This window comes from Lissotriton vulgaris, chromosome 2_1 (assembly GCF_964263255.1).
Source record: "Lissotriton vulgaris chromosome 2_1, aLisVul1.2, whole genome shotgun sequence".
NCBI classification, from domain to species: domain Eukaryota; kingdom Metazoa; phylum Chordata; class Amphibia; order Caudata; family Salamandridae; genus Lissotriton; species Lissotriton vulgaris.
The window spans coordinates 1,325,014,325-1,325,027,959 of NC_141687.1; the positions used below are offsets into that span (position 1 = coordinate 1,325,014,325).

Below are 13,635 nucleotides of genomic sequence, written 5' to 3' on the forward strand. Positions count from 1 at the left end.
ACTATTAAAACAGGGTATTCTGTTTTTTTTTTCTGCAGACAGTAGTGTTCTTCTAAACCAATGCTGGCCCTTTTCATCTAATTTCTTGTCTTTATAGCTGTCTCTGAATTCATACAATGTTACCAATCCAAAGTGAAATTTATAGGATTTAGATGGCAGGAGAGGCATTTACCAAAATATTTATTTTCATCCAGTACTTTTCCGGATCAAGAAGTTTTCTTTTAGAAAATATGTGGTGTGAATCTTGCGTAACCAGCTGATAATTTCAGCCGTAAAGCGAAAAAGCCTTCTATTTTCAGTAAGGTGAATGTTTGTGCTGTGTTATTTTAAATCCTGACCTCAGTGACAGAGATGATGCCAGGATTCATATTACAGTTACAGTGGTTTTCTGGGTAGGGCTAGACTTTTATAGGAAGCCTGTTCAGAGGTAATGAATCTGTATTTGGACTGTGGAAAGTACCTCTTTTTTTTAATACTAAACCTGCTTTTTTCTTTTAACAGAGATGGGCTAGAGGATGGAGACAGTGCGGGCGATGGAAGCAGTCAGCCCGATACGATTTCAATTGCATCCAGGACATCGCAGAACACTGTGGATAGCGACAAGGTAAGACCACTCACCAGATGTGGCTGATCTGTTACGGTGAGGCCGATTGATGGCGAGATGCGTTGCGAAAAGCTGCCTCAGCATTCACTGAACTCATCTGAGCTGTTTTTGTGTTGAGGCACTTTCTGTTTCATGTGTATTGATGCAACAGAGTCTGTTGAAGACATGAATTTGGTGTCTTTTGGAAACAATTTCGCAAAAATACTCAGTATTCAAATGACCATGCTCGCAACAGCTGTAAACTGTACTGTGGCTCCGAAAATATTTGTTCTAAGATATGCCAATATTTGATGTTACTTTTATCATTTGTGTCAGCATTGTTTTCACTTACATGATACAGCCTTTTAGCTTTACAATGCTGCTTTATCTTCTTGACTTATGGTTGTCCTTGTCTAGGAAGCCATGCAGGATGGTGAAGGGAGGGTGACCCTGTGTGTTATATAAAGGGATAAAGTCAAACGATTACGTGTGGTGTCTGAGCTGCACCCATCACAGTTGAATTTGAGAAGGCAGATTGTTCAGGAATGGAAATGCGATAATGTTCACTTATTATTTATAGTACTTAAGGCTGATATTATGATTGATGAAAGGAGAATTTAGCCTCTTGGAGATGACAAAATTTCCTTTGAGTAATACCACAAAATTTAGGCTGTCGAGCAAACCAGGATTAGACGTCCCATCACTTTGTTCCACCATTGCCAACTTTGTCTCTATGCGGCAACCAGGGTCCCCCCGTGAAACAGCAATAACGCAATAAAAGCCGATAAGTTAGGGGTATTCAGCATAGGGCTCAGAGGCCAAGATCGACCCATCATTTTCATCATTTCAACTGACTATATAAATAATTTTCATTTAGATTGATTATATGAAATGTATCTCCTGTGCATAGCCTAAAATGCTGGCATAAATATATCCCACCCGGACCTACATTGGAGGCCCATCAATACTGACTCTGGAGGTTAATGACTTTGAAGTCCTGCTGAAAGTCATTAGGTGCAGAGGTCTTGAAACCTGTCTTGGGACTGTTGTTTCTTTTTGCCAGCACCATCTTAAACCGTGCCATCCTATTGCAATCACAAACGTTCTTATTATTTAAAAGACGCATATCAGAAACTCTAGAGCAGAAGGCTGGATAGATAGCTACAGGGTAAGCGTCATAGACACTCCTAACCGCCCTCCTGATTGGAGGTGTAGAAATCTTTAATTGAGTAGATCTGGTATGATGGCCAACACTGTGCTTTTTGGCATGATTACATCACCTCACCAGTTGGAATGGTAGATTTACTAGGTATAGATAATGATCTCTCCAATCCTTACTGCTTAAGGGCTGTCTGGAGAATGGACTCTGGTGACTCTGGCAATAATCTAGCCATGAATGTTCCTGGAGGCGAAAAACAACAGTTACCAGTAGCCTTTATCTCAAACCTCAGGTATGAAGCGCCATCTCGCCAGCATAGGCTGATGTATTTGCTGAAAGCCCTGTAGAAATTGGCAAATTGTTTTGTACTTGGATAGTTTGTGAAATGTCTTGCATGATTCTCTAATCCACATGTATGTGGTACCACAGAACAGGAGAGTAATTGTCAATTGTATTTATGTAGAAGCTTACTACCCCTGAAGATTCATTGATCCGCTTTAGACTGATTCACTCAAGCAGCTGAATAGCAGAAAAAGAATTCAGGAGTGGACCATGCTTTTATAATTTGCATTTTAAAACATTAAAAATACATGGGCTACTTTCTATTTCATAATTCAAATACACAGAATTGAAACCCTTTTCTATCTCTTTAACCACTTTGATGCTGATGACGAGCTGAGCTCGTCATGAGGCTTACCTGCCAAGTGCTGATGATGAGCTGAGCTCGTCGTGTAACGCGGTAATTTTAAAAATGCCGCACACTGCAGGAAAAGCTGCCGCAGCGATGCAGTTAATATTGTTACGTCAGGACTAGACTGTTGATCACGATTTCGACTACTGTGCCCATGTTCGAGGACATGTATTTAGGGTACATACTATTGCATGGGTAGTATATGGTCCAAGAAGCATACAAACCTGACACACCATGAACTACTGCCTTTCCAGATATGTACACAGTAGGCCAGTCTTCGGGATCTGCTGCCATTACCACAGGATTAATTCAGCCGTAAAACCCCTATACTTCATGCAAGCCATATATGGTGGTTTTGCACCTCTGTTTGTTTTTCTTTATTTTAAGGTCCTGTAAAGGATTAAGTGTCTTCTTTCAATTACTTCAGCGTGTTTGGCATTGGGATTAAGAGTGCATTTGCTTGGCTGATGGAGGAGTGATTAGCGGTGTCTCAAATTCTTTGACCGCAAACCTTGTACTTTGTATGTTTCCTGAAGCCCATGGAGTTTGGCCGTATGGTGTTACAGTCTAGTTCATTGAACACACAGTGATCTTCCTCTACGCTTTATCCTTTGAATCATATTTGCTTGATCATATGGGTTGAGAGTGAGCAAAGGAGTCTTGTTTGGCAGTGGCTTAGCAAGGCAGTCATGGACAATGTATGCAAGCAAGGGAAATTAGTGCATAAACCCCTGGAACTGTAGAAACCAACAGCCATAATTAGGAGAGTGGGGCCCTCGCTCTGCTCACTCCTTTGCACTTCCCAGCTTCACTAACAATGATAGGTGTGTGATGCTAATTCCTTGAGGAGTACATAGCCTTTTCCCGGGTATGTTTTACGGAACATGGACAAGACCTTAAATTTCAACCTGTCATCGAAAGGGATAAAGTGGAGCGCTTTAGGGGCAGGTTTCAGTGGTCCCACTTGCAGTGATAAGGCAGATGCTGGCTGCTGATTTTGAAGCCTTTGGAATCTGGCAGTGAGCTTGTGGGGGCCAAAGTAGATGACACTGCATTAGTCTATTCAAGCCAGAACCAGGGCTGATATCAGATTAACTCTGTGCTTGGTGTAGAGGGGTGGTAACGTAGCTGCGTGACTCTTTGGCGAATGTATGACGTTACTTAGCACGCTATTACTTAGCATGCCTTTATTACGAAGTTTTTACTTTGCAAATGCCTTTACTTAGCAGTATTTTATTCCGCATACCATTACTTCGCAAAATCATTTAAAAGCATTAAATTGGCATTACTTAGCAGTACATTACTTTGCAGGATTTTACTACGCATAAAGATTCTTTTTTTTATTTTTTTCCCTACACACCAACACTACCCTCCACACCTCCTACACTTCCCAAAACCCTAAAACACGACCCTAACTACACATACACTACAACACTACTCTAAACCACTTCCCCTACACTACACATACACTACAACACTACTCTAAACCACTTCCCCTACACTACACATACACTAAAACTCTACCCTTAACCCTAAAACACTACCCCCTACACTACACATACACTACAACACACCCCTAAAACACTACCATACACTACACATACACTACAATACTACCCTAAAACACTACCCCCTACACTACACATACACTGTAACACTACCCTAAACCCTAAAACACTACCCTACACATACACTACAACACTACCCTAAACCCTCAAACACTACCCTACACTATACATACACTACAACAGTACCCTAAACCCTAAAACACTACACATACACAACAACACTACCCTAAACCCTAAAACACTACCCTACACTACACATACACTACAACTCTACCCTAAACCCCAAAACACTACCCCCTACACTACACATACACTACAACACTACCCTAAACCCTAAAACACTACCCTACACTACACATATACTGCAACACTACCCTAAACCCTAAAACACTACCCCCTACACTACACATAAACTACAACACTACCCTAAAAGCCTATCCTACACTACACATACACTACAACACTACCCTAAACCCTAAAACACTACCCCTATACTACACATACACTACAACACTACCCTAAACCCTAAAACACTACCCTACACTACACATACACTACACATACACTACAACACTACCCTAAACCCTAAAACACTACCCCCTACACTACACATACACTACACATACACTACAACACTACCCTAAACCCTAAAACACTACCCCCTACACTACACATACACTACAACACTACCCTAAACACTAAAACATTACACCCTACACTACACATACACTACTACACTACCCTAACTACACTGCCCCACTTACCACTCTCTGCCTGTGGTCCTTTCTTCACCTTCAACCATGGATCCACTCTTCTCCTGCGAAGTAACGGCATATGAGAAGTAACGGCAAATGCGAAGTAATGGCAAATGCGAAGTAAAGGCATATGCGAAGAGTAAAGGCATATGCGAAGAGTAAAGGCATATGCGAAGAGTAAAGGCATATGCGAAGAGTAAAGGCATATGCGAAGTAAAAGATACTAAGTAAAAGAAGTGCGAAGTAAAAGATGCGAAGTAATGGTTGTTTAACCCCTTTGGCACATTGTTGTCCTCAGGAGTATAAAAGAGATCGGCATCAAAGAAGCTATCCGTGTTCCTTAGTTTTGGTGAGTTGAAGAATGAGGTCCAAGGCTTGAGGGTCAATCGAATGGTTGTTGGGTGGAATTGATGTCTCTTGTTACTAGTGCCTCAGTCTTAGAACCCGTAACACACAAGACCTCGCCTTTATCCAATGGAACATGTGGTCAACACAAGATGTGATGTCCGTTGGGTGCAATCAGAAGTTTTCCAGGCAGATATGGTTTTGCTTTATCAATGTAAATTTAGACATTCACCTGGTACTGTCTGAGTATCTGAGACAGGGGCACCTGTCGCTGAAGAGAAGGCATGAGATGGATGATCCTTGAGTAATGCGGTAGGAGTCTGTACGTATCTGATCCTGACTTTTTTTACTCGATTGTTGATAACCTATCAGTTAAAAAAACAAATGGGTTATCAACCATTTACATACATTTTATTGAGTTACTTGTTATCATCTGCAGTTTAGACCCAATTCCCATGAGAAAAGAAAAGCTTACCTTTTGTAACTTTACAAACCATTGACATGGCTAGTCATTTATTTATTTATTCATTGAGCAACATGGCAATAAGCATTGTGATTATTTTTCAAGCTCCAAATGGCTGTAGAGTTCAAGCCTTACATCGCATTTAGAGGTAACATTTTGCAGTGTATTTAACGTGTGTAATCAGATATCCGAGTAAGTTTATAATTATTGCAGAGTGTGTGCAACTACTTGTAAAACAATGTCCTGTAATCAATTGTATTTACGTTAAGTTAGAGAGGACGGTGAGAATGATTTATATGAACAATTTCTGATTTTTAAATTTGTTGAAACTGTAGTTGTCAATACACATTAGTTCTTAAAATCCCTAATATAAAATGCTCGACAATGATCAGCATAAGTGGGCTTGGACACATATTCTTGAGTCTGTAACTCCAAATGGCTTAAATGAAAGCTTAACAATTCCTGTGATTTTTTTTTTTTTTGCTTTAACTTCTACGGAGGGTAGACATTCAAGCCACGGATGCTGTCTTAAATCCATGCACGGTCTGTCAACAATGAACCATGATGCTTTAATATCAGAATCACATATTTATTCGTAACCCAAGATCAACTAATAGCTGTCTCTGTTCCCAGCCCGTGTCAACGACATGCCCATATTTATGGGTTCATCAAGAGCGTTTGTGTTTAGGTATTTTCTTTTGAAACTCTATGAAATAAACAATATCTGTAACCTTTTTTGAAATCTGAAATAAGTCAACTCATGCTCAAGAAGACACTTCCTCAAAATCTAACAATATTAATGTTACACGGACTCCTTTATTCCCTAAAATGATCGCTATAGAGGAACTTTTTAAGCTAACCGTCTTTAATCTTGGTAGGGCAAGAGGATGGGAAGTCTGACAAAGCTGGGAAAGGTAGTGGCCTGTTGACTCAAAAAATAAACTGGCCTGGAGTTTCCCTTTAAAAGAAACCTCCTCAATCTGGTGGCTTGTTCAACCTTGCACACTGTTTACATGTATCCTGTGGCGTAGCCTTTGTATTCTACAGATCATGTTAGGGAATTTTCGGAGACCTACAGCCCTATTCAAGGAGTAATGTAGGAGGATTGAAATAGAATGTTTCTTTGCTGCTCTCAGTCATAAGGCGCTAACCAAGGAAGTGGTTATGTGTTGTGTTGAGTTGTGTCGGGTTACGTAATGTCAAGTTATCATTTGTTGTGATATTAATCCTTTTTTTTGTCTCGACATGTCATGATTATGCCAAGAACTACCTCCGAGCAAGGGGTGTGCGATGTTTTGAAGTTTAAAAAAACTTACCAACTTTGCTGAACAAAGAGGTATTTTCATCTTGGGATTGTTCGGTAATTTATTTGACATAAATCCTTATATACACTCACAAAACGATCAGTGGAAGATGCAGTTAACCAGAATCATTGATCTCTTATGTTTGGAAAGGCTCAGCCAAATGTAAACTCACAAAGGAGTATTTTTACCTTAAAGTCTTCCTGAAGAATTTTGGCAGAAATGCAAAAGCATAGTGCATGGGACTCAGTGTGTCGCTGGGTATTCTGTTAGCATGAAAATAACCTTGCAAAAACCATAGTGGTAGGGGGTAAATATTTCAATGAAGTCGAAAGATGGAATTCTTTGCGAGGGCTTACATTCTTTATCTTTGCAAAAACTTTGTGAACAAAACAAAAACTTAGACCCATTTGGAGCGCGCGGATCCTTGGTAGCGATGGACTGGGGAGGCTATGTGACAACTAGCACCACGACGAGGCATTGTAAAACGGTAGCTTTATCACGTTTTCTTTCTGCGGTTAGAACTTTAAGTTTGTGGTATTGTCAGCATTGTTTGGCCTCAAAGAATTCGGCATGACCTTAACCCCTGGGTTATGGCTCACAACCCTGCCATGTGGAGCTAAATATGTTGCAGTCACACCTGCGACCTGGCATGCCGCTGCAGCCAGTGGTGGGACATTTCCTTCCCCTGGCGTGCAGGCAGTGAAACCCTCGCCATCATTTGTCGAGTATTTCACACTCTAGACCCTAGAGGTCTTCAAACTTTTGTAGGTTGAGCCCCCCAACTGAATTTTTTGAAATGTCGAGCCCCCCCACCACGTGACAGAAATTTCTGGATACTGGTACACTACATAATTGACCGCTACCCGCATATCCCGAGCCATATCCGCCAAATAATGTTCAACGCAATGAGAGTTTAGTGAAATGTAGGTTTGTGAGTGGGTGTGGTTAATGGCAGAGGCTTATTGCACAGCTCAAAACAAAAACTTCCAAGATAAAATGCGTGCAAATTGTTTTACTAGGATACTTTGTTTTACACATGACAGATTTATAATAACACCACCAACATTAATGAGACGGGTGTGCCCATTTTTCGCCACATCGCCAGCTCTACACCATCCCTTTTCAAACCGTGCAATGATGTTGGTTTTGGCTTTCCATTAGCAGTAGCAACCACTGGGGATTATCAAATAAATATCCAATATAAATACATTGTAAAACAAGTTAAAAGGATGGTTTCCTGGGACATTTTTTCAAATAAAAAAAAATCAGTGACATGTTGAACACTCAGGTAAAAATGTTTGTTTGCATAGTGATATGTGTAGTCCCTCCTACTTAATTGGAAAAGACAAACCAGATTGTGAGAAACACACAAGCACTGTACTCACTCTGGACATGGGACTGATCTCAAAAGTTCTGCAGACTTTTCTCTTTACATCGAATAAGACTAAGAGCATTGGAAGTGCTATAATAGGCTGCTATCACATGCCAGACGTGCGCAATATGGCTGACAGTAAAAATACAGGCTTGGGTTTGCAAAGGCTGCACTGTGGGATGATGACATATGTAAGTGAAGAAATAAGCAATGTATGGGGTACCATTGCAGGGACCACGTTCTGGCTAGAAAGCTTCCCTTCTGTAACATACATGTGCTCTTCGCTTCAGGCGCTGATATAATGAGTAGGCAAGGGGCTTGTGCGGGCAGAATCGGAAAAACTGAAAATGAAAACTGTGGAGCGCCGTGAGTCAAAGATCAAATGCAATTGGAGCTAATTAGGCCTATGTACAGGCACAGATTGTTGAGCACTTTATCAAAGAGATAATCCAAATTCATAGTAAGCGTATCAGGAAATATATTGGTTAAGACAATTACAAAATCTAATTACAAGCAATAACGTGCTCACATTTTAAATTCAAGCCTCATATCGGCCGTCTCCTGCCTGACTGAACATCTTCCTGGGTCCAGTATAAAGCAGGGCAACCAATCAGCAGGAAGAATGCTCTCTTTGCCCTTGATGGGAACATCATCCACAACACCACAACATGCTAATTCAAGGCTGTGGTGAGCGTAAGGGGGAAATCATCTGCAGCAGCGGCAGAACCATCAAGGGAGCAGAAACATAGTAAACTGGGCGCATCAATGGTAACAATCTAGCTGATTTATATAGGACTGAAAAAGTGCAGGCCAGCACTGAAAGCCGCCAGCACAGACTGGATCCAGCGTGGGTTAATGATAAGCACGTTGCAGGACGGCCCTGTAACACCCAGGAAATAAGTGCCCACCGCCCCACGCCCCACGCCCCCACCTCCACCTGCCCTGCGGAGCCCCGTCTTGAGGCAATTACATTTTGAGGCTAGATTCCTTACTGGCAGTGCAGCAATGCGCAGATAAAGCAATGTGCGCGAGGATGCTTTTAGGTGGCCAATGTGATTAAAACCTCTGTTACCGCCGAATATCTGTCCAACATCCCACCCCCCTTCGAGAAAGCCCTCTTACCTGTGCAGTCCTTCAGCAGTCCTTCACAGCAAGGCGACGGGGAAACGAACGAAAGCCTTCACAGGAAACCAGGGAGAAAAGGCAGCAAAAGTGAAATACAGGAGCTTCATGCTCACAAATTTCGTGGCACTTCCTTGAATCTCAGCTGCTGCTCCCCCCCCCCCTCATTGGTAGAACGTGCCTACATACTGATTGGAGAAAAGCGGGAGCAGCATCCAATCAAAAACCCGTATTTGCAATGGGGCTAACTTGCGAGGTGGGAGGAGGAAAAACAAGACAACAAAGGCAAGACTTTCGGGTGGAGTGCGCCCCCCCCCCCCCCCCCCCCCCCTGGGACGGAGACGCGCCACCGCCCGCCCCCCCCCCCCCCCCCCCCCCCCCCCGGGGGGCGCGCCCCACAGATTGAAGAACACTGCTCTCTTTTATTTGGCAGTGGCTCGTGTTGGGATAAGATGTTAAACATGTGGCGATGGGGATCATAGACAGCCGATTTGTGGTGACACCATGCAAGGGCGCAAGATTACAACAAATGACTTCTGAAATGTCTAAATTGCTGAAAGGGAGGGGAGTGCCCAAATGGCAAGCTACTATTTTGTTTGAGTGTCCAAAGATGGTTGTCCTGGCGCTGAAAGAGGTGGGTTTGCAGCAAAGTAACTCTGCGGCAGAGATGGTATGGTTTGTTGAAGCTGTGGTAAGGGTGAAGCCGCCTCATACCAACCACCAAGCCAACGTTTAAGATGGGCCAAACCCTTGTGGTTTGTGCCTTGAACTCTCGTAATTTCTTCATCGGTGTGGTAATTGGTGAAGTCTTCAGGAAGCCATTATATAGAATTACGGACAAAATGCACTCTACTTTCCAATCCTGCGCTCGTTTTACACCATAGACCTTTGTTATTCCGCACTGGCGCCTTCAACTCGTGTACAAATGTGTGGGCTCGTAAAAAATCTGAAATAACATTATCATGTCTTCAATGGCCTGTGTGCTTAGCCCTGTCTGTTCAGATATGGCCTTTTGTGCTAGTGCAGGCCGGCAGATGACCGGGTATTGACAGCAGTTGATAGTGGACGGGTGTGGGCAGGGCACAAGTCCTAAAAAAAGAGAAGTGGGGGCACGCTGACGTCACGACAGGAAGTGGCGTCATGAAAGGTGGCTTGCGCCATCAGACTCCTTGCCTCCCCTCACTCACCCCTTAGATTGCAATAGAGAAGCCAACGCGTGAGCAGCGTTCTGAATGAACTCCAATCTCGCCCCAGAGAGGCCAAAGTGTGAATGTGTGGCTCCATTTCCCCCAGGTATCGAGCTCCCGGTAAAATAAGTGGGGGGACGCGGTCCACCCGTGTGGTACCCCGACTCGAGCCCTGGGTGTGGGTGACGGGTAAGAAAAGTAATTCTTAAAATTGTGTGTGATGTTGGCGTCAACCAGGAACGGAGCAAGGATTTTCAGCCCTTAAGGCAAAGTCACATTTTGACTGTTGGAGCACACCCCACACAACAGACGAGGGCAATTCTGTAGGATTTTGTAGTCCTTAGTTGGCCTTCTCGGGAGTTATGTAGGGATGGTGCATTTCGCTTATGGAAGCGGCGGACCGGGTGTCATCGGCCATTAGCCCTTCTTCTGGTCTCCTCTCTTCCGCCTCCTCCTTCAGTTCCCCCACCCCCGCCTCCTGTTCCTTTCCCTTGTGTTATGTATTTTTCATCTGTGTGGTCACATTAAGTGTGTTCTATGTCCATTGTAGGCGCAGGAAAGATTGGCCCTTGCCAGGTTTTCAGGAAGCCACAGAAAATAAACCTACAGCTAATCTAAATTGAACACTTTTGCATAGTTATGAAAATCTGACCTAAATGTGTCTGCTGGGGCTACGAACGCACCTCTGTTCATTGGCGGGTATAACAGCCCCCGATCACTCAGTGCCTCCAACACTACACTTATACTTCTGCGGCATATCTCAACAGGGGGGGGGGGGCAGCTGCAGATTAGGTGTACGTTTGAACGTGTTTTGTGCAGTTTAGAATGAAACCAGGGCCGCTGGAATTCTGCGATTCTACGGATGCTGAGTTGTCTCTACAGTTGTGAAATTACCACTTGTGCCACATAATCCATCATCAGTTGCATAATTTGTAGATTTTAACAAAGCAAAATAGTTTCAAGTTCAAGTGGATCGAATGTAACTAAAACATGGCTGCACTTGTTGCCACGCAGTGGAACCCCCTTCAGGAAGCTTGGCATGTCCCTTTTCAGTTGCTTTTTGATGTGCTTGAGGGTTAAACTGGTACGGAAGAGATGACACCTTTGCCCTGACCTATTAATCTCTGAAACAAAAAAAAGACAATAATGAAGTACTAGTATTTGGTCCTGCCCTGCTGCATAATTCCAATCGCCATGCATGAAACCCTATCTGGCGCTTCTGCGGGCAGTCCTCTCCCTCAAGTGGGTAGAAAGCCTGCCATGAAAGAAAAATTCCGACCACCCCCGGTGAACAAAAATAGCCGTAGCTCGACTGGAGCGGGCCCCTCGCATCTCTGTTCACTGGTGCAAATGGACTTGATGCACTTATGATCAGGGCCACTGGATTTATGCGGCAAGAGAGTCCCAAATTATGTGGCAGGATTGAGTAAATTATGCGAAAAGTAAAGCCGAATTATGCGGTGTAATGAGGCACATTTTGTAATAGTATTACTGCATTAGTTCATCATTTTTAAACATTCTCACACTGCCTGGGCATTAGTTTCACCTCATTAGTATCAGTTTACGACCGAAAAATAGCAATAAGCAACAGAAAGGTGACCAGTAGTCCCACTTTGCAAAAGGCCTTCCACTGCGCGAAAACATACTGCTACATGTTTAGTAATTGTTGAACCGTTTGAGCTAGAGACTATTTTTTTATGTTAAAATCTGCAGATTATGCAGTAGCATATGGACTATGTGGCAAATCTATAATTATGCAAAAATCACCGCTGCCGCGACATCTCATAATTCCAGTGGCGCTGCTTATAATATATGGTCCTGCCTTCCTCTTCTTTAACCCAAAGTCCAGCAAGGGCCGTGTAGTCTGCATGGTGGTGGGTAGCATAGACGAGGTGCTGCCTCCCCCCCCCCCCCCCCCCCGCGTGTGAGGCGAAACGCCAAAGATTGAGCTTCTGTCTCGTGTTCAACCACGCCTGCTAGTTTAAACTGCAATTTCCTTAAGTGACTGGAGAAGCCTCGCCCACGGCTTGAGTCAAAGTAAACATTGTCCTTTCACTTTCCTATATTTTATTTTATTTAAGAGGAGGGTCCGTGCACGGTTTGCGTAGTAAATGTGCCTCTTTATGCCACATAATTTGCCTTTTCTTGCCGCATAATATAGTCAATGTGCTGCTTAATTCGGTCCCACTCTGCCGCATATTTCCAGTGGCGCAGACGGTAGGCTCTAATAATAGGTAGCCACGCGAAGAGTACACCTTGCGCCCAACACTTTACAGTTTGCGCAAGCGAGAATGCGGGGATTTGAACCCAAACCTACTGGCTTTGATCTCTGAAGCTGAATCACTAGACAGGATGTACGTCCCCTCGAAACCTGGCTCTAGCACAGACTCGTGAGTCGTGAGTGCAAGTCTGTGCGTAGTTAGTTTTATCTTTTATACCAAAAAGGTGTAAAAACGTAATTCATAAAATTACTACGTAAACAAGAAAGTTGGTGGGCCAGGCAGTAGCGCTCTTGTTGGGATTGTTGCCCGGAGCTGGAGAAGGGTGGCGAGGGCTGGACAAAGCTGCTGTTGTGCGCGCTTACAGTTAACACCACGAGCCCCGCAGCCTGGGGCAGGAGAACGGAAGAGAGGGTGATCTTTGATAATCGATGCCCCGCCCTAACTGCGAACGCAGTATCTGCGAATCACAAGATTGCTGCGGTGCACGTGTGATCTGCGGCAGGGGGCGGCTGCGCTGGGCTGGGCTGGGCTGTCAGACGGTGTTGGCTCTTACCTCAGGCGGGCATCGAGTCATCCGACGGACGGAGGAGCAGCCAACCTGGAGACAGAGGGACGGTGGCATGCTCAAGTTCTTAAACATGACGCGTAATAAGCCGGCCAAGGAGCGGGTAAGTGTCGAATAAACAACTGCCTGTCTTCGCAAGCAAAACCTTTGTCCGTTCATTAATGGACCGAGATTTCAGACTTGGTTGCGTGGCTCAATGAACGAATAGTTGCAAGGATGAGGGGGAGGCGCGCGGGGGGGGGGGGGGGGGGGGGTCTAATGAATTTTACTTTGGTTGAAAATGAATTAAGACTTCTAGC

At 43.9% G+C, this 13,635-nt stretch overlaps 1 protein-coding gene across 6 annotated transcripts in view; it reads left to right on the top strand.

Annotated features, from left to right (window-relative positions):
- Positions 1-13,635, top strand: part of KALRN (kalirin RhoGEF kinase) — a 1,626,736-nt gene that overhangs the window by 1,203,724 nt on the left and 409,377 nt on the right. For all 6 annotated transcript variants that reach the window (XM_086957084.1, XM_086957086.1, XM_086957088.1 and 3 more), the window contains exon 33: positions 502-604. In XM_086957084.1, coding sequence (XP_086813210.1) covers positions 502-604 — 103 coding nt within the window. The remainder of the gene's footprint in view (positions 1-501; positions 605-13,635) is intronic.